The sequence below is a fragment of the Populus euphratica genome, unplaced genomic scaffold (assembly GCF_000495115.2).
Source record: "Populus euphratica unplaced genomic scaffold, PopEup_1.0 scaffold202.1, whole genome shotgun sequence".
Taxonomy (NCBI): domain Eukaryota; kingdom Viridiplantae; phylum Streptophyta; class Magnoliopsida; order Malpighiales; family Salicaceae; genus Populus; species Populus euphratica.
This window is the reverse complement of record NW_011499975.1, coordinates 329,376-354,251: the sequence shown is the minus strand read 5'-3', so window position 1 is coordinate 354,251 and position 24,876 is coordinate 329,376. Positions and strand designations below refer to the sequence as shown.

Genomic DNA, 24,876 nt, shown 5'->3' with positions numbered 1-24,876 from the left:
CTCTTTTCCTCATTTTTTTAAATGGACCTGCTAATTGGATGAAATGCATGCCCTAAGTTTTTAGTTGGGCTGTACTGGTCCAATTACTAATTGTTAGAGAGTGTCAGGGCCATTGAAAGTAATTACTAATCTTGTTTTGCAGGCCCAATAGCCATTCCCTACTGATTAGTAATCACTCCCTGCTTGAAAAGAAACGATATGTACTTTCGAATTCCCGTTTAATTAATTAGGGCAGCAATCGCTACCACTGTATGTATATATATACTAGATTGGTCGGGTGAAAATTTTATTGAGCGTAAATTTTTTTTTTTTAGATATTGTTAATATTATTTCAAAAAAATAAATATATCATAAAGGAATTAAGTTAATATGGTTTGATTGGCATTTAAAAATAATTTGAATAATTTGTAAAAAAAATAGTTTAACTGAGATTTTTTTAGATAACCTTTTTTTTAACTTTAAAACAACAATATATTAAATTAATTTTAATTAATTTGAATTAACAAATTAAATTTATTACCCGAGTTATGAGATTATAATAAATTTATATAAAATAAATTATAAAATTTAATTTTAAAAAAATGATGAAGTTTAAAAAATAACAATTAAAAATACAAAAATTTATATATTAACTACTAAATTTATCATATAAAACACTAGTTCCTCTATTCTCGTAGATATCCATCAATAAGTTGCTAATCTTAAATCATGAATACTTTGAACTAGGTTACTAGCATGTGCTATATTGTATATTAAATCTATATTTCTCTAACATAAAAAAATATATAAATTTTACTAGTATTTTTTAGTAAAAAAATAAATTATGTAATAATTAATTTAAAATAATTTATTCATTTTAATTTGTTTAAAGACAACCTGGATAATTATTAAATATAATTTGACTAAAATATAAATATTTAAAATGAGAATTTTTGACTAAACATTGAGACAATAATATATTCAAGTGATTTTATGTTAACCTGTTTATATATATATATATATATTCATGATATTATGATAATTTCATATAAAATAAATTAAAATAAATTTTAAAATTTTATTTTTAATAAATTTAATATTAAAGGACGAAACTAAAAAAATCAATTAAAAATAGCCCAACAAAATAGCCCAGATCAGCTAAAGCCAACTCACTAGACCCATAACTTGGATTCTAAGATGTAAATAATTTCATAAAAAATAAAATGAAATAAATAATAAAATCAGATTCTTAATTAAACTAATATTAAATAATAAAATTATAAAAAATCTAAGTTAATCTGTTAAATTTGGAATTTAATTCACAAGTATGTGATAACTTTATAATAAGTAAATTGAAAAAAATTATTAAGTTTAATTTTAAATAAATCTAATATTAAAAGTTATTAAAAAAATTATAAATAAAAAAAAATCTATAAAAAAACTATTTTAGTAAACAGCACAACGTGAGGTGAGGTATCCTACCCCCCTCTTCTGATTTTTTATTAACTAATAAATAGGATTCCGTGCGGAAACAGTGTCACCACCAGTACTCCCTAATTTTGTTCCTTTTTTGTATTTTTATGGTCATGTTCAGTGTTTTTTGTTACTGTTTCATCTAATATATATGAATCTTGAAAGAAAAAATTAATTAAAAAATAATAAATAAATAATTTTAGAATGAATGTATAATAATAATAATAATAATAATAAAATCTAGAAAATTATCTAAAAAACATATAATAAAATTTTTAATAATAAATATTTCAACATTTAAAAAATTATATATATTAGATTCATATATAATTATTCAAAAATCTATTGGGGATGTTAAATTCAAAGAAGTTGTTATCATTTAAAAATAATATTATAATTAGATAATCATTTAAGCATTATTTAAAAATAATTCAATTATAAAATGCTAAACCAAAAACAATAACAAGATAAAAAATAATGGTTTGGAAATGCATGGCCTGGACATACTTGCTTACTTACGATTACTTGTTTTTATATTTTAAAAATATTTTATTTTTTTATTTTAAATTAAAATATATTTATTATTTTTAAATTATTTTAATATACTAATATTAAAAATAATTTTTTAAAAATAAAATAAAATAATTAATAAATATTTTAACATAAAATATTATTTAAAAACAACCATACCTTTATTCCCGAGTAAACTCTACATATTGTTTTTATTTAAAAGGTAAATAATAGACTGCCAAACTCTACATATTGTTTTTATTTAAAAGGTGAATAATAGACTGCCAAACCTATTTTCTTTTTCTTTTTTAATTTGGTGGACGAAGCGTCTCCCTGCACGCAAACCACGTGTTATTTGTCCATTATCTTCTATCATATGAATATTAGGTCTAAGTTTTTGAAAAAAGAAACCCCAAATCACAACTATTTTCTCACCACAAAAACATGAGAAAAGTCTCATAAATCTTTATTACCTGTTTATAACAATACAACACCTTTTAATCAACTTAACAACTTAAAATCAAATTAAATAAAAAATATTCTCAAGCTCCGAAATACCTTTTCCAGATTCAATTGAAAATAAATATTCTGTTGAGGCAGTAGACGAAAGCATTAAACAGTAATTGACAATGCAAAACAAACACGCTAAGAATTAAAGAGACTCTTACACGTGGCTCTAGCAAAAGCGTCTTATCCATCGTACAGAAATTTCAGACGAGACGCGTTCATGCAATATCAGCAAAAAAATAAATAAATCAAACCCTCTGTACCTTCCATTTAAATTTGATGTCAATTACTGTTTCACCCTCCAAGCTTGTCACACGGACGCGAATTCTTATCATTATTAAGAGTCGCGAGTGGGGGTATTTGTTGGAAAATAAACCGGTTTCGAAGAGCGGGAGAAATGAAAAACCAGTCGTTTTGAATTTTTTTAAGCATTCTCCCTCACACACAACTTAAAAAAGAAAAAGAAAAAAGCATTTCGTCTGGCATCGTCACACTGATAAGAAGGGAATAAAAGGAAAGCTGGTAAGTGTATGGCGAGTGAGTGATTTCCGAAGTAGAAAAATGGAAGATGGAGAAATGATTTTTCATGGCATGAAGAGAAAACGACTGCAAGCGCTTTGTAAAAAGCATGGAATTCTTGCCAATAAATCCAATGCCGAAATGGCTCATTTGTTGACTTTGACTCTCAAGGTGTGTTTCTATTACAGATTGCTTATTCCTTTTCCGTTTTGTTGATCAGAGGCCTAGATGGTTTCTGTATGTTAATTTCCTTATCTTTTTGTTGTTGTTGTTTGAAACTGGAATCTCCAATGGATCTAATGAGTTTTGTTGCTTATTATGCAAACTCAATAAGATTTTGAATTAATTGTGGAAGTAATTGATTACTGTTAATTTATTGTGTGTATTTTACAATTATTAGGGTTTAAACATTGTACTCTATTTTTTTTTTTTTTGGAATTATAAACAGGCAACTGAAAATCCCATAACGCAAGGTTATGGTGAAGTACCAAACGAGAGTGATTCCACTAATGTGCCTAAAAAATCAAAGAATGTTAAATTCAGGCCTGATGTTGAAGTACGTGAATACGAGCCTTCGGTGTATAAAGGAAGGAAGAGGAGCTTGGTTGATTCTGGGAAAGTTAATGGTTCTCTCCCTAGAGCTAGGAATAGAGTGCAGCGAACAGTTGAAAGACATGTAGATAAGGTTGTTTTGCCGGTTGTTGAGAAGAAGAGAGGAAGAGGAGGAGAGAAGAAAGGGAGTGTTGGAGTGGAAAATGTTGATTTTAGTGATAAGCCACAACCTCCTGCAATTACGAAGGATGGAGGTGCTCAACTCGTGAAGGGTGGTGATAATTTGAGTAGGAGGCAATTGAAAAGTAGAGAGGTGGTGATTGAAAAGAATGTGGAAGGGGGTGAAGGAGATTTGGTTGTTTCGAGGAAGAATTTGAAACGGGGAATCTCTAGAAAGAGAGGGAATAGCGAGGGGAGTGCTTTGTTGGATGAAGTTTCTCTAGAGAATGTAAGTGCAAACGACGATGCTAAACCTGCAAATGTCCCGTCGAGACCAAGAAGAAGTGCTAGGAAGAATGTAAGTGCTTCATTATTGAGTGTGGAGTTGGGAAAAAGTGGAATTGTTGGCAGGACTACTCGATCACGGGCGAAGGTAGAGAATACTTCTGTAGCTGATAATAAAGCTCAAACCTTTGAGGTTCATGATGAATGTCAAAAGGTTCTCCAGACTGAAGAACCTTTGAAGGGTATCGGTAGTTACGCTTTGGGAAGAAAATCTTTTGTGCCTCAGAAGGGGGTGGCAGTAGAAATTCTGACTGACGAAGGTGTTGAATCAGGGAACGGTAACAGGCGTTCAAGAAGAAATGCTAGGAACAAGGAAGGTACTTCATTATCGAGTGGAGATTTCAGCAAAACTGAAATTGTTGGCAGGACTACTCGGTCGCACTCTAAGTTGGAGGAAAATACTTCTTCCCTTGCTGCAAATAAATCTGAAACCATTGAGATTCAGGATAAATGTGAAAAGGTTCTTCAAGATAAAGAATTGTTGAAGGATTTGGGTAGATATACTTTGAGACGTAAATCTATGGTGCTTCCGAAGGGCGTAGAGGTAGTAACCTTGCCTGAAGAAGGTCTTGAATCTGTAAGGGATATCAGGCGATCAAAAAGAAATATGCTAAAGGATACAGATTCCAAATCTATCATGCAAGTTGCTATTAGTAAGAGGGCAAAGTTTGGAGCTCAGGTTGCAGGGAATGCTTGTGCAGTTGAAAGTGCAGTTGAGGTTACCAAGGTTAACAAGGAGCAGAACAGGGCTGTTCAGCCTGGGGAATCTTTGAAGGCTCAAGGTAGAAATGCTTCAAGACAGAAACATGTTACAGCTCAAAAGGGCAAGGTGGAAAGTGAAGGGCCAGAGGTAAAAAAGGAAACCAGGAAGCAATCAAGGCATCCATATTTGAAGGCAGTTAACAAGGTTGAAGCTTCTGTACAGTCTAGAGGTGGGATTGAAAAGGCTGCGGTACCCATTGGCCATCTGAGGAGGTCCAGACGCAACACTGTTGTGTCAAGCTCTACTTTGGCCACCGATGAATTAGGAACTGTTGAAGCTGTTGGTAAGGTTGGGCAACTGAAACGAAAGCGTAACCCAATGATGGAGAAAGATGCTTCTGCTGTTGTGGGTGAATGTTTAGTTGGTAAACCTTCAAGACAATCCACAAAACGTGCCTCTAAAAGTGACTTGGTTGGATATACCTTCTTGGACAAAACTGTTGAAAAGAAGAAACAGAGTATATCTGCACTTCCAACTATGGTAGAGGAAGCTATATCTACTGAAGAAATGCGAAATCAGGACACTGGATTGATCTTGCCGGAAGCCACGGGGGACAAATATAATTTCAGTTTGAACCGCTGCGAGGAAGTTTTTAAAACTTCTGACAAGAAGGGGTCTCTGAGTAAAACAAGTGAAATGAGAAGAACCAGTTTCTTCGAAGTCTCTGCATTATGCCCTGACATTCAGGAGGGCTTATATACAAAATTTTTTTTGCAGGAAACTTCGTCTCCAACATCAATATCACTAACGCCAGTATCTGCTTGTGCAAACCAAGAAACGCTAAAAAATGCAAGTCAGCCTGCAGTCCTTAACGAGGAGGCTAATATTGTCGTAGGTGGCATGGAGAAACTTGACGTGGATGATCCATCATGCAGATCTACAGATGATGGTGCAGATTCTGGTAATGATAATTTAGATGAACTCAGACTGGTATCACTTCAGACTAATGGTTTCTCATCTGCAAATCAATCAAAATTTTCAGGCAATTAAGTCGTTTAGAATGAGGACATGCTATTTTCTTTTCGGTATTTAATTAACATGTTCTAAATATTATGTTGATAAACCTTCCAATTTCTCAGGGTTGGAGAAAGGACTTGAAAGAAAAGAACTGGGAGAAGACTTACGCTTGGAAAGTCGCGATGTCAATGATTGTTCAACTGAAGTTGACAGAACATTTGCTCTGGAGCATGGTATCTGTGATCTAGAAAATACTGGACAGAACATTACAGCAAATAACAATGAGTATGAAGAGGCACCTTGTGAGGATAGAGCATCACCAGCTGCTGGTGAAGAGATGGTCAGTTTGAGCACTGAAATAAACTTACAGGAGAATGGTGATGTCCTCACCAAAGCTGCTGAAGAGAAACAAAATCTTATTTCAGAGGGAAACTCTGGCGATGTTTCTCAGGTTTCTAGAGGAACACGCATACATGAACTATTAGATGGAGAAGGAACCTGTCTGAGTGTCCCAGAACAAGGCACCGATGGAGGTGAAAATTGTTCTGCAGCCACTGTACCTTCACAATGTAAACCAAATCTTGCAATTTATTGATTTCTTCATCCTGACAGCATTTTGCCTTTTCTATTGCCATCTGGAATTCATTTTATTTCAATCCTTTTTCTGGCAGCAGCCACTAGTATTGGCAAGCAAAGATTGTCCTTTTCTTCAGGTGATTCCTCTGTGGGCAGGAACAGACTACATCAAGGTGATTTTTTTTTGAGAGGACATTTGAGGAATATGCTCTGATATCTGCGTTAGCTATTGCTTTTCTGTATAAATAAAAATTACACTGAAAATCTACAAATATTAACAGTCATGTCACTGAAATTAGTAATGCTTATTTTAACAAACCTGAAAACTTCCTTTCAATTGTTAATGTTTTAGATGAGAAATCAACAACAAAGAGTAATTCAAGTTGTAAGGATGGAAAGCATGTTCTGGAGGAAAAGGAAGCTGCTTCAGATGCTTTGCCACAATCTTCTCTGAAGGAATTGCAAGATAAAAAGGAGGATAATATGGCAATAACAAGAGAAACTGAAGTCACCTTGCACAGTGACAGTGACATAGTATCAAATGGAGTGAATGCTTCACCGATGCTTTCTGAGGAGCTCAGTTGTTACAATGAGATGATTGCAAAAATAAACTGCAGCATTGATGCTACCGTTGATGCGTCTATTAGCAAGTTCCATGAAACTGTTATGGATACGAACAGTGGCCGAGGCATGGATGAAGAGTCGGACGTTGAACAATGTGAAACTACTGGAGAAGAATCAGGATGCGCTGTAGTAACTGAGCACGGTGATGACAGTGGTTGCCAGAAGGTGTCTGCAAAGGTAAATGCCAACGCTGACTCCTGTTTAGTTCATTTGGTTTCTGAAGGAACGAAACGTTTTGAAGGGAAAACATTTGATATGATGATGGGCCGTTCTAATGACTTCCGTGTATCAAGTAAAGAGATGGTCAATGGTACAAATATGGCTAGAGAACAGTGCGCTCACGTTGTCAGGAAGGAAACTGCAAATGATGCTCTCTTAGCCAAGCTTTGTGATTACAGCAGCGGCGAGGAGGTGGCTGCCAATCTGAATGGCAATGCTGATACAAGTCTGACTCCAGCCATTTATAAAGAACTTGAAATTTCAGGGCGAAAGAATGTTGGATCGGGTGAAAGCACTTCCAAGAGCACAAAAGGAAATAATATGTGGACAGACCACGAAACCTTACCTCTAGGTAGTGATTCCAATGCTGGCACATTTGCACAAGGTATGGATGAGCACTTAGATGAAGAGAAAACTGCAGAAATGAGTGGTGGTGATCTCTGTGATCATATCAGTAGAGATGGTGAAGCAGCTGACAAAAAACCACTAATGGTAACAACCGAAAGATTGGACATGTCAGACACACAAAATGAAGGAACTCCACAACGAAATAGTCCTTCACGGCCCAGTGATCTTTGTAATCGTATCGGTGGAGCTGGTGAAGCAGTTGACAAAGAATCATTAATGGTGACAGCTGAAAGATTGGACATGTCGAACACAGAAGATGAAGGAACTGCACAATCAAGTGGTCCTGTGGGGCTTGGTAAGCAGATTTCAGATTATGGTGAGTTTCTGAAAATTAATGATGCTGGTCGCAGTGCTTTCACTGACATTGCATCTGCAGATTGTGAGGATATTGGTGAAACATCAAATGTAGTTATGAGCACCGAGCTTGAACCCGGAGCTGAGGCTGGTAAATTTGATAATCTCAAAGAGGGGAATGCTTTAGAGCTAGAAAGAAGTGCTTCCATTGCTTCAGAAAACCATATCTCTATGGATGTCATAGCTGCTTTTATGAAGGAAGACGTTGAAAAGGTGGAGGATGATTCGAAGTTGAAGCATAGCAACATTGATGATGAGAAGAAGTACAGCATATTTGCTCTCCAACATGTTACTTCGAAGGGCATTGCGGAGCATTCAGTTGAGGAACTTCTTCATGAGAATAAAGATAATTGTAATGCTGTATCAAAGGATGCCAGCAAGAACATTGAAGCAGATGAAGCTGGGTCTGTGGCCATTGGTGGAAAGATTTGTTTTGAGAAAATTGACGACAGCAACAACTGGACAAAACAAAAATTATTTGCCGAGTCATCTTCTGGCACATGCGGAATGGGTTCATTTACTGATGCTGTCTCAGTGCTGCATGTTTTTTTATCTCAAGGTGAATATCTGAAGCCTGAAAGTGTTAATTAATACCAAAACCTTATCTGATAAAATCCTTCCTGTTAAAGATTGAATATTTGAAAATGACAGACACGAGATCTTAGTATCTTTTGGTTTGTAGTGTGGCAAGTTGGAGTTAATTTTTGTCGTGTTAGTTTCAACAAGTACGCTTTTTTGACACTAAGGGCTATCTATTAAGGATTTATCGTCCAGTGCTAAGTGAATGTTTTTCTTTTTTTTTTGCCTATTCACAATTGATGTAATGGTTGATTAAACGATTATATTTTAGACTGTTCTTTACTGTTATTTTCTGGCTAAGAGCATAATTTCTCATATTTAATGATCTGTATGTCCTGTAGCAACAGACCATATACCCCCACACCTTCTCACTGGATCTGATGCATCTGCCTCGTTCACCAACGGGGAATTGAATTTGATTCAAGGGAAGACAGAACATGATCAAGTTGAATCTGACGCGGAAGCCCTGAAAGACAATTTGATAAGCAACGATTCTGAGCATACTACAAAGGTGAACAAAAATGTTGAAGAAATCTCGTTCACCAACTGGGAAGCGAATTTGATCCAAGTGAATGGAGAACAAGAACAAGTTGAAGAATCTGACGGGGAACCCTTGAAAGACAGTTTGATAAGCAACGATGCTGAGCATACAGTATGGGTGAACAAAAATGTTGAAATCCTGTTCACCGACCGAGAAGTGAATTTGATCTTAGGGAATGGAGAACAACATCAAGTTGAAGAATCTGATGGAGTAGCCTTGAAAGACAATTCAATAATCAACGATCCTTTAGATGAGCATGGAGCAGAGACAAGCATAAGCAACAATACTTTCGATGATGCTCCTCAAGACTTAAAAGTAGACAATATCTCCCATCCTGAAATTCAAAACACCTGTGAAACAGGACTGGGTGCAATAGACAGAGTTAGCTCAGTAACCCCTTCAAAGATGGGCATCTTAGACGAAGTGGGTATTGGAGGGACTTTGCAACCAGTTATTCCAGTTGAGGCATCACCTGAAACGGCTATATGTACGCAACAAAAAACGTCTTTAAGCTGCAGCAAACCAGAACAGAACGTGTCTTCAGAGCAACTAGTATTTGATGATACCTATTGTAGCTTAACTGAAATCACTTCAGTTTGTTCTGTTGTACAGAAAAATGGTCCCGTGTCTTGTGGTGAGTGTTTTCACGCTACAAATCTGAAATCTTAACGTGTTGAGTTGCACCAAATGCCTTTCGATAGGCAAGAAATCCAATACGAGATCCATTCTTGGATTGTGATTATTTTTTTCTCTACCATTTTTTTTATAAAATCAGCTTCACACACGTACAAATAGGCAGTCCAGTTTGCTTTGCAGTGTCATATTATTCGTCTACTAAGGAAACGTGATGATAAACTTTTGCTTTTCCTTTTTTATATTGTTGTGGAACAGAAGGCAGGTTTGTACCACAATTATATTGTAAAGATATGAGCAATTATAGAGGAGAAGAAACAACTTGCAATAACAGAGGTATGTTTGTTAATTATGTTCTCGTTTAACTTAGTATCCATATGTACAGAGCACCTTGATTTATCATGGTTGTTTTGTAGGAAGCAATCACACAGAGCAGGGTGAATTCCACAGAGAGGACTATGAGGTTTTAATAGCACAAAATGTCGGATCCGAGGAAGTTACGGAAGCTTTAAATGATGCTACAACCGATACCAGCTTAGAAACTACCCAAAGTGATCCTCGGGAAGTTGCAATAGAGCAAGCAAATGAGCACCCAGATGAAGTAAATGAATCAGCTCTCATGAATGGCCTTGACTGTCCACCTCAAAATCAGCAGTCATGTCAGAGAGAAAGAGAAAGCCACGCCATAGAGACTGAGGCAACACATTGCTTGCATAAGCTTGATGTTGGTGTTTTCTCCAAGGAGATCGTAGACTTTGGAAATGGCATTGTGACTTCTCCATTCAAATGCCAGAAAGGTGTTGATTCCCCTGCTGGTTCTTCATTCAGCGCATCTCAACATCATATAACAGAAAATGATGCCTGGGAGCTGAATTTATTTTTTGAAGAGAACGAACAAGATGAGAATCAAACATCAGATACACGGTTCTTGCTCACCAATTTGAAAAACAAGGATGCTGGGAAGGTGGAAGAAAATATAGTTGTTACTGAACAAGTCACTGTTCAAGTTGCTGACAAGCAACAAGGTGAACTAGGGCAAGTAATGGATGAGAAAATTGAAGAGGCAAAACACACATTCTTCACTATTTTAGATGAGCTCAACTTTGAAGATTCCGAAGGTTCAAAGAAGCAAGTTTGTGTTCCCCTCGAGGTTGATAGCATTCAAGAGTGTATTAACTGTGAGAATCATGAAAACAAGTCTGTGAATACCGAGCATTCTTATGATTCCGGGGAAAAAGAAATCTGGATAGATGTTGCTGAGGTGAATGCTTGTCATGATGCTGTTTCACCAGAGCTAAGGGTGGAATGCGATCCAATCTACCTGAAACAACATAGTAATGAAAACCTCAGCGGCGAAGATGTTGGAGTAACAAAGGACTTGAGTGTGGATGTGTCGTCCAAATCAGATGCACCCATTTTGGATCAATCTGCGGAAATCACGAATTCAGCTATTAGTAAAGGTATGAATAAAAACAAGAGCTTGGTTGTCTTTTCTCTGTTTGCACGATGTTCTAGACCTGATCTCGCAAGACATTGACCAAGCACACAGAACTAAGATGCTGTGTGAATTGTCTTGCAGAAATTGCTGTTGGCGATGGCCAGACGCGTCAAATGAAGTTGCCATCACCTCAAAAGACAACTTCATGTGCTGAAGACGAAGAAAGCCATAGCTCGGATGCGAAACAGTTGAACACTTCAATGGTTAAAGGGAAGATCAATAAAACTGGTTTTGTTCAAGCTACTCCCCGGAAGATGGTTACTTATACCGGCATGAAAGAAAACCTGGCAAGTATCAAGAGGGAGCAACGTGATAATTTGACAGCTCCGAACGCATTATTAAAGAGGCGGGCTCTGGGGAATCTCAGAAACAATTAGATTTTAGGGGCCCCTTCTGGGTTTTGGTTGGTTATTTTAAGTTTTTGCTTTCAGATATGAGCATATCTCATGCATCTTTTACAGGAATATGGAAACTCTGTTTTAGTTGCGCAGGATTTAGATTTATTCGTGTAATCCATGTCTGATCACCGATTTCTTTAGCAACGAAATACTTAAATTATATATTTCCCGAGTTTGTGTTTCTTTTCTTTGGACTTGCCTGATTGATCTGTTCATGCAGCCATAATTTCACTGTATCCATAACACCATATTGTTGTCATGTTTTCGCATGCTGGCTGATGAAATGAAACTATAAACATGTACAGCCATGTGATTTTTTTTGCACAGACCTTGCTTTTGGTAGTGTTTGGATATTTATGGCCTCAGCCTAGGCATTTGAAATCGAACGGAAACACGTAGAACCAATCCTCTGCTTCAAGAGGTACCTACGCAGGAAGCATGGTCACTGTGAACCACAAAGTTTTGTGGCCTTTCAATTCAGTCAAAGAAAGATTACAACTCCTGTGCGAAGACTCGTGAAAAAACCCTTGACGGAAAGCTTGCAAGAGCTGTCTTGGAAGCATTTTGAACAGCAATGCCCTCAGCAACTACATTTTAATTGAAGACGGCAGAATACAAGCTGGAGCAATGCATCCCACTTCATTTCTGAAGGGAATTGATGTGGAAGTTCTCACAGACAAAAAGTGATTTTGAACTCCCTTATAAGAAGGGTACATAAATTATATCAAAATAATACATGTTTTCTCATGTTACAAACAGATCTTATAATCAACAAGAAAAGTATCAAATGAATTAATGAAAACTAGACAAAACAAATGATAGTATATCAGTCCTTCGTATCTACACATCCCCACTACAATTTCCATTCCAAACTTATTGCGAGGAATCATGCTTTTGTCAAGGGAGGATGTCTTTTATCTTCGATGATAAGAATTGTACCTCGCTTATGCACCTAAAACGACCTTTCTACATGCAACTCAAAACCATTAAACCTTCTACGTCATTTGTCTTAATCACAATTCAACCCACAAATTTCCAAGACAATGCCACCTTTCGACACAAATGGGTTGATTCGAACCCATAAGAGTGTTAAAACAGAAGCTAGAAGGATCGACCATACAACAATAATGGTGGGAAGCCTGTCTTGTTTCCCTATCAACCCCTTGAGGAACGGGTAAAGGTGGACAATTACCCACAATGCAAAGAATAGCTTACCAAAGAGTGGACCCCAAGTCTCGTAACCATTATTAATGGCATCAGAAATTCCAACTATGACTCCAATTATGTTTATTATAAGCAAAGTCATAGGAGGGATCAACAGAGATGTCCATTTAAATAGGTAGAGCTCTGAAAATTCTCCATCATCAGCCGCTTTGGAGGTAACAGTGAAATTGGTGTTAACTCCAGCCAATACCTTCAGAAGACCCTGGAAAAGAGCAAATAGATGAGATGAGGCACCACCAATGACCCAGAACTGCTCATTTCTCCACCAGTCATGGATGCCAACACCTCCCCACTGCATTTCGAGGATACCAGTTGCAGCTATGGATATGAAGAGGGCCATGAAAATGATACTGGCATAGTTACTAATCTGTACACCACATGAAAATAAGGTTTAGAAGAAAGGCTTGCAACTCAAACAATATTGTTCCATCTGTTTAAAAAAGATATAGGTAAAGAAATTACCTCAGGAACAATGAATTTCCCAGTCAGCAGACAGACAGCAGGCAAGGTACAGTAGGCAATCAAGGGGATCGATGTCAATGGATAGACAACAGAGTTTATATAAGAGAAGCGTTCCAACCATTTCAATCCACATCCATATCCATACCATATTGGACAGTGTCTACTCAATAAAATCTCAACAGATCCCAGTGCCCATCGGAGCACCTGGTGTAGACGATCTGAAAGGTTTATTGGTGCTGAACCTTTAAATGCAGGTATTTTTGGCATGCAATACACTGATCGCCAGCCATGGCAATGCATCTTGAAGCCAGTTAATATATCCTCAGTAACAGAGCCATAAATCCACCCAATCTAGAACAACATTACAATAAAGACAACAGGAAAGTCAAATGTCAATTCTACTCGAAAGGAAACACCGTAAGCTAAAATGTGAAGTTTGGAACATTCATGGCATGCATACCTCTTTTCCCCATTCAGTTTTATCTTCATAACCACAACTAATGACATGAATGGCTTCTTTCAAAAGTGATGCAGAGCTTGCTCCTTTAGGAACTCCACCATCTTCCATAAGTGTAGCGGCTATGAAAACTGATGACTGTCCAAATTTTTTCTCAAATTTTATCTGAGGCATCAAGGCTGATTTTTCATTATCTATCCCTGAAATCAAAGTTCGATAATCACAGCAATGATCAGGCTTTTGTTCGGTCTAATGCAAGCAAAAAGAGCAACACTATCCAAGATTTCAAAAATAGATGAGGGACTAATTTGACCTGGCTACTGGAAGTCAAAAAACATTAATATCCAACTCAAAACACACAAATGAGTGGAGATTATTTAATCCTTTGATATCTTCAAGAAACTATTGATATTTTAACTCCACGAAACAATTAAGTGTTACTCTTACCTTCAATACCCTCCTCAATATTTTCTAATGCGTGTATCTGCTTAGAAGCCTCCTTGCTCTTCTTTTTTTCATTTGATTTTGATTTTGATTTCTTATTCTTCTTTTTAGATCGGCAACAGCAGCAGCACCATCTTGGCAAGCAATTGCATGTCCTCCCTGGGGGCTTCTTCTTGATAGGGGCATCGTACCCATAAAGTGCTTGCCTCCTGAAGACACATCCAGTACCAACATATATAGGTCCTTGTATGCCATCCAATCCTTTCATATTGATCTGCATTTATAAAAAAATTGGAATGAGCTTATTAAAAAAATAAATGAAAATAAACAAGAAAGCTTGTGTGTGTATCAAATCAACATTATAAAGATTTTTACTTACATCAAAGAATACAACATTACGATTTGAGTATCTATCATGACGATCAATCCCATCAAATCTTTGCGGAAATTGAACATAACAAATTTTCTTTCCAGATGTTGGGTCCATCATGAAGCACATGGCTTCGCGAAGTGCCTTGCTATTGTTTATATAGTGATCACAATCAACATTCAGCATGTACGGAGCATTTGATATGATTGCAGAGACCCTCACCTGCATCAATTGGCCAACACAAAATGTTAGGGAGGGAAAACAATGATCAAATGCCAGAACAGTCTGTGTGCATGTGTGATTGTTTTACCAAAGCATTCATAGCCCCAGCTTTTTTGTGGTGATCAAATCCTGGTCTCTTCTCACGAGACACATAAACTAGACGGGGCAATTCATTTCCTTCAACATCATGAACTCCATTATGACCAAGGAAAACCTGAAGGATGATAGTAAGAATTAGAGTTACTTGCATTGCCTCACTAACTATAAGGTCAGTGGGATGGTATGGCATCTGACACCACACTAAATGTATTCAAACAACATCTTTCACCTGAATCATTCCTGGATGATCTCTGACATTATTCCCCGGCCATGGAGAGCCATCCTGCATTGTCCAACCATCCTCGGGAACCTTCTGCGCCATAGCAACTAATCCGTTTATTCGAACTTTGAACTCTTCATATTCTCTCTGGTACCAACAAAGAACAACAAAAAACCATAGTGTCATTTGCTAGAATGAACCCAATTTTTTTTTATTAATGATGAGGATATCATTATTGTGGTTACAATAATTCCAGCAGAACAAGTTTAGCTTTCATTTTATATTGAATGCAAAGGCAAGCTTCTTCCCTAATCATATTTTATGAATTTTCATTTTATGGATTTTTTGAACAAGTCATGTAAAAGATTGAGACAGGGATTGAATAATAGCATAAACAACTAGAAGGGATGAGTCACAAACCTTCATGGCACGACGCTCTCTGATAAATGCTGGATCGACTTTGTCTTTCAAATAGTCAACCTTCTTAGCAAAATACCATTCTGGAGCCCGAGGCTCAATGCTGAACCTCTCGCAGAAAGGGACCCACTTTCTTGCAAATTCGGATGTCTCAGAGATAGCTTCAAAAGTTAGCATGGCTGCACCATCATCTGAAACATAGCACGCAACTTTTTCGACTGGATAATCTACAGAAAGGATGGACAAGACTGTGTTTGCAGTGATAAGTGGAGGTTCTTTCATAGGATCAACAGTACTAACAAATACGTCAACGCTCGCTAACTCAGATGGCTTCCCCTCTTTCTCATACCTATGAAACAGTTAAAATTTGAACATGAAATTTCTGAGAATGATAACCGTGATGTGTGTGTGTGTGAGAGAGAGAGAGAGAGAGAGGCAGCACCTCAATGATAATCTGTCAAGATATGTTTCTCGCTCAATTGGGAACCATTTTGGAAACTGATCTAATATCCATGATACAGCAAACCATATTTCACAAATTACTGATGTAAGCCACAATCCATAGGCATCGTTGACTGGATGAAGAATTCTATAGTGAAAAAAGAGGCTGAGAATCACAAGCCTGAGTATAATGATCAATCTGTATGGGCTAATCTTGCTTGAAGAAATTGGTAGTTTCCTTGAAAGAGGCTGCCTTCCTTCATCCATCCTATCAAATCATGGTGGACAATTAGTTTTTCTAATCCAAACTCTAGAAGCAGAAAGTGACAGAAAAAACAGGATTGGATGGACCTTCACTCACTAAATTTGTTTAAAAGCTAGAATTTCCAAGTACTATACTTCACATTGACACCCAAAATACTGGACATAAAACCTGAAACGTGTCTAGTTATGGTTTTAGAAACACAAAGCATCTATTTTCATATGCTTAGCAAATGCACAGGGGCATCCATGCTTGGAGTATATTGAGTATAAAACCAACTAAAATAGTTATTTTTACAAGCTGCAATTTGTGAAAAATCATAAAACAGTTATGCCTTCACAGTAACAAACTTTTTGCAAGGACATATCACTAATCAGATAAACTTATCTCAGTTCTCACCAATGATTAAACAAGTATTGAGAATTACATTCAGACATGACGACCAAATCATTGCTAGAAGTGTCAAATGGAGTATAACTTACAATATAGTAGATATTAAAATCACTTCTTAGCGTTTTGTGATTAACAACAGTCACTTTTAGAATGTAATTAAATTAAATTAAATGTTTCCTGATGGCAATAGAAATTCCAATCAACAACTTCACATTTAATGTCATTGCAACAACATGGCATGCAAACCTCGTTCTTATCGTAGGTGGAAGTTCTACATAACAACTGTTTTTTTTTTCACAACAACTGCAACATCTTAGTAATTGTTGCTGGTAATCGTATTTTGAATACAAAAAAGTTCAGCAAGTATACTTGTGATTACTTGGCATAATTTCGTATATTAAAATGAAAAATTTTCATACTAGTGACCTTTTCCAGCCTTCTGCCAACACCAGGCTAAAGATGAATAAATAAAAATAATCAGAAAAGGAAAAATAATCTTCATGATTGAGATTACTGTGTCGGACTAATTGAAGCAGCCAAGTCCCAGAGCAAATCAAGGAACAATATCTTACTTAAGATAAAACAAAGGGGATTTGATAGGCTAAAAGTCAAATAATCAAGCTCTTGAAAGGAAAAAGAATGAGCTAACACTCTGCAGAGGAATACTTGATCAGTTAGCGCTCTTACATAGGCAAATCAGGATCATCCAATTCATCTCCACCATTGTTTTCACCACCCTTTCCTCGTTGGTGCTTGACCACCTGAAGTTTATCACTCTGCTTTTTCTTCCACTCCTCCATTCTTTCCTTCCATGCAACCGTTCCATACCCATACACTGCCAAGTCTTTATTAGGATCCATAGGCCTTGGTGGCACTGCAGCGTCAACACAAGTAAACACACACTGGGCTAAGATGAGGCAAAAATCTAAACAGCCATTAAAGTCAAGATGTATTTCACAAAAGTTGTAATTCATCAATTTAATGGACTTACAGGACATGGAAGAGTCCGGAAATGGCATTGGGTGAATTCGTTTTCCACGAAATGGGGGTATAATAAGGGCATGCTTATCAGAAGAGATTCCAGCATCCTACACCAAAAAACCCAGTCTCATCATGTGAACACCAAATAAGTAAAAATTACAGTTTTAAAATACAGAAGATACAAATTGAAGAGTGAAATCAGAACAATCAAATCTACCTCTTCACCATATGTCAGGAGAGGAATTTCAGGAACAACAGAAGCAGAGTCGAACTCGGATGGTGTGGCAAACCCAGAAACATTGGATTGGGAACCACGGCCAGTGTTGAGGCGAGCAGCTAGCAAGGCTTCAGCGACCTGGTGAGGGTCTCTCCTGTCATTGATCCCCATGTCAAATTCATTCTCCAAATCATCAGTATCCTCCTCTTCCTCATCCCCGTCAACTCTAGGACTCCCTGCAATAGGTCGCATGTTTCAGCTATTGTTGAACTGATATCAAAATCTCACCAAGGGTTTTCAACGAATATAGCATAAAACGGTCGATACAGCAAAGACAGTGAGAGGGTAACCTTTGATACGCTTGTATCTGGTTCGGCATTGAGGGCAGGCTTGATTGCCCTCTCTTCTTTCATACTCATAGCAAGGTCTACACACAGGGAATGCACATTCATTGCAAGCAACAAATGGCTCCCCGTCTACTGTAATTTCTATCTCATCCCCGCAGATCTTGCAAATCTGCCCGCTTAATTCTTTAACAGATGTGACCTGGAATTGATAGCAGCTATAAAATTAAATCTCAATCAGACCATGGAGCAACATCAGTTGATGAAATGAAGGTTGCAAAAGCTTGAGATATTTTAGCTGCTCGATCTCACAAAAAAAAAAAAGAGCTGATGGGAATCAAAGTTGCAAAATTTCATACAACATTTCATTAACTAGCTCTGAAATCTAGAGCTTAAAAGGGAATAAAAACAGGAACTGATTAATGAAAACTGTTCATAAAAATATATTACCGCAGTGCACAAGAAAAGAAATTTGAGACAACACATTTCGCAATAATATGATCCTCTATCAACTTAAAGAAATCAATATATTAAGCATGAGTAGTATGCTTAAAAATCTTCCAAGTATACACTGGAAAAAGAAAAAAGAAAAACCATTAGAATCGCTTTCACTGTTTAAAAACCAACTGGGATCCCTGAACTTCACACAAAATCAGTTGTCACCGCCAAAAGTACTCGAGATAGGCAAATGGGTGTGTTCAAAATGCAGAAATGGAGCCATAAAACGAGAAACAGTGTTCTCCAGGATCACACTGTTTGAATCCACAAAACACTGAAAAGAGAAAAAAAAAATCCAAGTAGCACTTACCCTTGCTATTTCATCCGCATTGATAAGAACAAACTCGTTTCTATTGTGAGAACCAGCAACGAGTCTCCCTTTGGTCTCCATTTATAGCTTACCACACAAGAAAATACCCCTCCAATCTCAACTCACAATATGACTATCTTCCCCCCTCTCTCTTTCCGTCTCTCATCACTCAAAAACCCACAAAACTCGAAACTTTAGCTCTTCTCTCTCTGTACTTTCAATTTTAGCCCACTCTCTCAGCCTCCCAGTTCAAGAAAACACGACATTACAGTACTACTATGAGAGAGAGGAGATATATATAGGAAGAGAGAATTTCAGAAGTGTCAATTTCAATTACAATAAAATACCATAAAGAGAAATTAGATTAAAAAAAAGGCTTGATTTCCCCCCTTTTTTGTTCGATTATTTTGTTGGTTGATTCTTTTCTTCACGGATCACCCAGCTGGGTTCTCTCAGTTAGACTGGGTGGTCTTGAACTGTGACGCCACTTTGCTTGCCACAGATAATTATACGCAAAATGTAATTTCTTTAGAAAGAGAAAAATATTATATTGATTGAGAAAAGAAGAGAGAGAGAGAGAGGAATAGAAAGGAAATTCAACGCGTAATACACAAGAGACGAGGTAGAGACACAGACAATAAATAAGATCAGATTAACGTATTGATCTCCAGGGGTGTGTCGGTTGGTATGTCTACCTCCAGCCCTCATTTATGTGTATGTATATGTATGTATGTACGTATATGTATATGTATACGTTTTTGCATCTGTGGGTTTTATGCAGTGAACAAAATGGATTAAAGGGATTTTAGTTGTGCGCCAATTATTTTTATGGAGAGTGGTGGCTGCTGTTGTGATGGTGGTGGGGACAAGGGTGGCGCCCCACCGGAGCTGCTTTCTGGAGAGTGGTAAAAGGGTGTTTTTAGTAATTGCATACGCTTCTGACTTGTGCTGTTGTTCGGTTTATGAAATATTAGAATTGCTAAGAAAAAAAAAATTTCTTTTTTATTGAAGGTTTTTTAATTTACGTTTTGATGTTAAACCATTTGTGCGGTGGTAAATTTAAGTTAAATTAATAATTCTCATTAACTTGTGTATTGTAACGCAAGTAACTTTTAAGTTTTGATTATTTGTTTCCCTATAGATTTGTAAATTGCATCACAAGTTATCTCCTTTTTACCAAATCAAAGAAATAAGTTGACTTGAAATAATAATATAAAAGTTATTTTTTAATAAAACTTATTTACATAAAAATCTTATTTAAATAAAAAATCATTTCTAATAAAACATATTTGTAGTTTTTTAAATAAAAAAATCAAAATATAATTTAAATTAATTTATAAAAAATATACCAACTATTACTTAAAAGTCTCAATTTACGACTTTAAAAGTATGTTTGATGTTGTTATTTATTATATTTTTAATTAAAAATATAATAAAATAATTTATTTTTAATATAAGTAAATTTAGACCACTCAAAAAATATAAAATAAAAATAATTTAATATTTTAAAAAAAACTTCAAAAATAGAATATAACATACAAACAAACATTCACTGCTTGCATGCCATCACAGAAAGAAGTACGAGGAATATTTTTATTTTTAAAAATACTGTTGCCACTTACCAGTATGCTGTGGCCTGTTTCGGTAATTGAAGATGGACAGGATGGGGAGGAAAGCTGTCACGTGTGGCTCGTGTGTGGCCACTGAGCTGAAGATGTCAAAGCAGGTAGGGTTGTCACTGCTCTAGGATTATGACCAAAATAGCCTTCCACTCTTCCCTTGACCTTTCTTGTTTCTTGTGGTTGTTGGGCAGCGTGCTTTTTTTTATATTTTTTTTCCTTTAAAACGGAAAAAGAATTACGAGTCTCCAAAGCAAAAGACTATAAAATCCCAACTCATTTTGTTGACCTGATTTGCTGGTGAAAGGAGTGTTTCTATCCATTTGAAAATATTTGAAAATTATTTTTTATTTTTAAAAAATTATTTTTAATATTAATATATCAAAATATCAAAATATCAGAAAAAATTTTAAATAATACTAATTTAAAATAAAAAATAAAAAATTTTAATTTTTTAAAATACAAAAACAAACCATCACAGAGTTAAATAAAAAACATGTAGAAAACCAATAGGAGTTGGTTTTTTCCTGTGGAGTACTGTGTTGTTTTATGACATACTGTGGATGGATTGTTCAAGATTTTCCACGAGAGATCGGAATATAAAGGCACCATAAAATAAATAAATGATGTTCTTAAAGTTAATATAAAAAAGTTTTATTTTATTTTTATACATTTGAAGTTATGGATGGTCATATCTCGGTATTTTTATCAATTTTATTTTGATATAAAAATTAATTTTTATTGTTTTTTAGTTATTAATTTGAAAAAAATAGAGAAAAATCACTGGATTCAAGTGTTGAAAAAAAAATATATAGTTGACACAAATTTAAACTACTAAAACAATCTATATTCATGTTAAATGGTTCCATTTGATTATAAAAATTTATATTAAGTGACTGTTTCTTAAAATTATCTAAAAATACATATTTAAAATTGAAAATAATTTTTTGTTTTAGGTTGATTTGGAGTTTTGTGATTGTTTTTGAGTTCACAAATATGTTTATCACAGCTCCGATGATGTTTTTTTATGTATTTTGAGTAAAAAAAATTAAAAATGAGTTTTTAAATTAAATAAGAATTTGATTTGATTTTTTTTCTTAGAAACAATAGGATAAACAACATGTCATCCGCTCCAAATATAATATAACAATATACCCTTATTTGTAGGTCCTGGTGAATGAGTCAGTCCCAGTAACGCTCGACCTTTACATGTTCTTTTTTTAAATTAGTTTTATTCTTAATTTTTTAAAAGTTCTTATTTTAATTTTTTTTTAACTTTTGTTTTTTATATTTAGATTAATATCCCTTTGTAGATTTAAGAGAAAAACATTATTTAACTTGCTTGAGTCTGTAACCTGAATCAAGGGTTGACAAGTTAAACTATAAAATAAAAGTTATTATTTATTTAATTTCACCTTTTTATTGATACTTTTTTTAACATGCCTTTTTAAAAATAATTTTAAAATTTATATTTTAATTAATATCACTCATCTATGATTTGTTTTTCTAATTTGCTCACTTAACCTTTTTTTAGGTGGGGATTTAAAAAATAATAATTTTGTATATTTTATTTTTTAAGAGATTTTTTTATTCACATATAACTTTTTGAAATATTCTGTATGGATGAAATTTATTTTTAAAAATAAAAAAATAGATAATTTTTTCTAATATGTAAAGCTTTTGCATGTTGTTCTTTTCTTTTTATTTTATCCAAAAAATTAATGTAATGCATTTGTTTATTGCTATTATCGTTTGAATAGATAAAAAGAATATTTTGATTAACAAGATTAAAAAAATATAACCGATTAAATATCTCATCTTATATTATCAAGTATCTTGATTTATAAATATTTCTTGAGTTTTTAGGCTTTATTCTTAGTTGGTGTTAATGATTTTTTTTAAAAATTATTAACACACATAATTCTTAATTTATTTAATTAAATATACCCATAATTTTTTAAAAGAATTTAATTATAAAAATATAATGAAAGAACAAATATATAATTTTTTTTTAATAAAAAATAAAAATATCTAATTAACAGCGCAACGCGGTTCATGATTAAACTACTATATACCCACCCTTTTCTGTTTAACTTCCGGCCAATTAGATGTTTTCCTTGGCAGTGAAGAAAAGGGAGAGTGGCCTTTCCCATGTTGTATTGATGCGCCCTGCTAATCATGCTTCTTTTTTTCTTTTCTTAATTCAATTTCGGAAATCAACCATCTATGCTCAGCGACGTGCTTCTTAAAAGCTCCTTCCATTATTTAACAGTTTTGAAGGTTCTGACTTTTGTGCTAAAAGGTTATTTGGCTTAGCAACAAAAGGAGTGCACCTCCTAATTGCCTATCTTTATCCAGGTATTTATCGTAAATTAATGTGTTCATTGTTAGGTAATTATCAAAAGCTAATTAAATATTCAAAAAAATAGCTTAGGTGAATAGTTTAATAGCATCTTTACCCTTTATTTAGTTTATTTTTCAGGATCCATTAGTCATTAAAAAACTAATCCAAAGTGTGTGTGTGTGTGTATTTACCAATTAAAGTTTTAATTGTAAGATAACTGGAACCATGGCTGCAGCGCATATGGATGAGTGCCCAGTTAACATGATCTCTTTTTCTTTGGGAAGGCTCAAGGTATCTTGTGCTATATATTATAGTATTAGATTATAGTAAATTGAGGGCACCAAGACAATAAAAACTCGAACTTGCTTTACATGCTATTAAATATATATTTGTCAGGTCAAATTGGCGTATATTTGTCCATTTAAAATGGTTTAGAATACGTGATTTGGCCACTATCCAAGCAAATCTTCAATAATGCACAATCCCGCCTCAATGATCACGATCAAGGAAAACGTCTGCTAGATCAGTTAAAAAAAAAAAGGGTGTTTATTTCAAGTAGAAAATCAAGAGCTTCCGATATTTCAATTTGTTGTTGGTACAAACTCTTAAATTAATAGCTATATGAGTTCGGGGTGAGAATGAGATCTCTTAGAATGTAAGAAATAAGAGTAATCTTGTAGTCAGTGTAATTTCTTAAATCGGTGGATACATCCAGCTTGGAGTTCAGGGAGAATATGATGATAGTTATTTTTTAAAATATTTTTTATTTAAAAATATATTTAAATAATATTTTTTATTTTTGATATTAGTATTTTAAGATAATCTAAAAATATTAATTTAAAATAAAAAATAATTTTTTTAAATTTTTTTAAAAAATTCTTAAATTACAAACATAAATAGATCTCTATTGTCGATTAATAATTCTGAAACATGAAATTCTATGTTAATAATTATAAAAAATAGGTTTTTTTAGGGTATCTTAAACAATAATAAATATTATTTTTTAAAATAATTTTTCGTTTAAAAATATATTAAAATAATATTTTTTTTTAAATTATTTTTTAATAACAATACTTTTAAACCATCAAAAAGCAAAAAAATAATTTAATTTGAAAAAAATTTTAAATTTTTAAAAAGCATAATTAGACCGAGCTTTCAAGTATCTATTCAGGTAGAATTTGTTTTTTAAAATGTTTTATATTTAAAAATATATTAAAATAATTTTTATTTTTATTTTTTAAATTTTATTTTTAATATTACAACAATTTAATAATTAAAAAATATAAAAAATTTAATTGAAATAATTTTTTTTTTATTTTTTAAAATCACGCTAGGAAACACCCCTCTTATAACAGACTTCAAATTAGAATGTAAAAAGTAAATAAAATAAATAACAATGATGAATCTCTTGATTTCAACATGGATTACCTTGTATTAGACGGGATCGAGAAGTGGATTTAGTGTTGACCTCATGACATCTCTAATCGTAAAAAATAATAATAATGATTCTGGATTTACTAGTTCTAAGAAGAAATGATTTTTATATAGAATCCAGCGGTAAATCATGGATTCCCTGAAAAACACAACAAGTGCAGAGCACGCCCAAATCATTTACTGCCAACACTGTATTTTCAGTTAGCTTTATAATTGGTCAGACCAGGTGGTTAAGTAATCTCCTCTCATCGTCTCATAAATACCATTTCTTCTTCCAAAACGGACACCTGGATCCATCCACATTAAATATACTGGCGTCAATTAACGGTGTTGTTCCTTTCAATTATCGACGTCCCAACCGAACACAAGATAACAAATGTAATTTTCTTTCTTAAAGCCCTCGACCAAGACAGCTCGTTAGCGTTTTCTCGCTGTCAACAAGTGTCGGTCGCGATAATTTTTTTTTTCTATGTAAAATCATGTTTTTAAAACTTTTTGATTTTTTAATTAATTTTTAAAAATAA

The 24,876-nt window shown here is 34.5% G+C and overlaps 2 protein-coding genes across 8 annotated transcripts; one reads left to right on the top strand and one right to left on the bottom strand.

The window, feature by feature from the left end:
- Nucleotides 1-2,899: 2,899 nt before the first annotated feature.
- On the top strand, nucleotides 2,900-11,778 carry LOC105139490 (uncharacterized). 7 transcript variants are annotated; one of them, XM_011045947.1, is made up of 10 exons: nucleotides 2,900-3,159; nucleotides 3,437-5,708; nucleotides 5,887-6,333; nucleotides 6,436-6,513; nucleotides 6,693-7,886; nucleotides 7,968-8,504; nucleotides 8,863-9,699; nucleotides 9,957-10,034; nucleotides 10,115-11,158; nucleotides 11,278-11,778. In XM_011045947.1, exons 1-10 carry the CDS (start codon nucleotides 3,031-3,033, stop codon nucleotides 11,571-11,573), a joined length of 6,912 nt encoding a protein of 2,303 aa, XP_011044249.1. In that variant the 5' UTR covers nucleotides 2,900-3,030; the 3' UTR covers nucleotides 11,574-11,778. The 7 variants fall into 7 exon arrangements, with proteins under 7 accessions (XP_011044249.1, XP_011044248.1, XP_011044244.1 ...); XM_011045946.1 differs by having other exon boundaries at nucleotides 5,887-6,297; nucleotides 6,439-6,513; nucleotides 6,693-8,504; XM_011045942.1 differs by having other exon boundaries at nucleotides 6,439-6,513; nucleotides 6,693-8,504.
- A 500-nt stretch (nucleotides 11,779-12,278) lies between these two features.
- Nucleotides 12,279-19,579, bottom strand: LOC105139489 (cellulose synthase A catalytic subunit 2 [UDP-forming]-like). Its single transcript, XM_011045940.1, has 14 exons — nucleotides 18,956-19,579; nucleotides 18,154-18,349; nucleotides 17,804-18,039; nucleotides 17,597-17,693; nucleotides 17,293-17,479; nucleotides 15,952-16,218; nucleotides 15,513-15,858; nucleotides 15,102-15,239; nucleotides 14,862-14,987; nucleotides 14,561-14,773; nucleotides 14,185-14,455; nucleotides 13,741-13,937; nucleotides 13,281-13,631; nucleotides 12,279-13,185 (listed from the first exon to the last, which is right to left on the bottom strand). Exons 1-14 carry the CDS (start codon nucleotides 19,034-19,036, stop codon nucleotides 12,604-12,606), a joined length of 3,288 nt encoding a protein of 1,095 aa, XP_011044242.1. The 5' UTR covers nucleotides 19,037-19,579; the 3' UTR covers nucleotides 12,279-12,603.
- Between the last annotated feature and the right edge of the window lie 5,297 nt (nucleotides 19,580-24,876).

Bases quoted from the DNA above. Each gene is read 5' to 3' on its own strand.
- LOC105139490 (XM_011045941.1), top strand. From the start codon at position 3,031: ATGGAAGATGGAGAAATGATTTTTCATGGCATGAAGAGAAAACGACTG. The intron at 3,160-3,436 runs GTGTGTTTCTAT...AATTATAAACAG, and splicing joins TGTTGACTTTGACTCTCAAG to GCAACTGAAAATCCCATAAC. The intron at 6,334-6,435 runs GTAAACCAAATC...TTTTTCTGGCAG, and splicing joins AGCCACTGTACCTTCACAAT to CAGCCACTAGTATTGGCAAG.
- LOC105139489 (XM_011045940.1), bottom strand. From the start codon at position 19,036: ATGGAGACCAAAGGGAGACTCGTTGCTGGTTCTCACAATAGAAACGAG. The intron at 13,938-14,184 runs GTAAGAGTAACA...CTTTGATTTCAG, and splicing joins TATTGAGGAGGGTATTGAAG to GGATAGATAATGAAAAATCA. The intron at 13,186-13,280 runs GTAATTTCTTTA...TGTGGTGTACAG, and splicing joins GGAAATTCATTGTTCCTGAG to ATTAGTAACTATGCCAGTAT.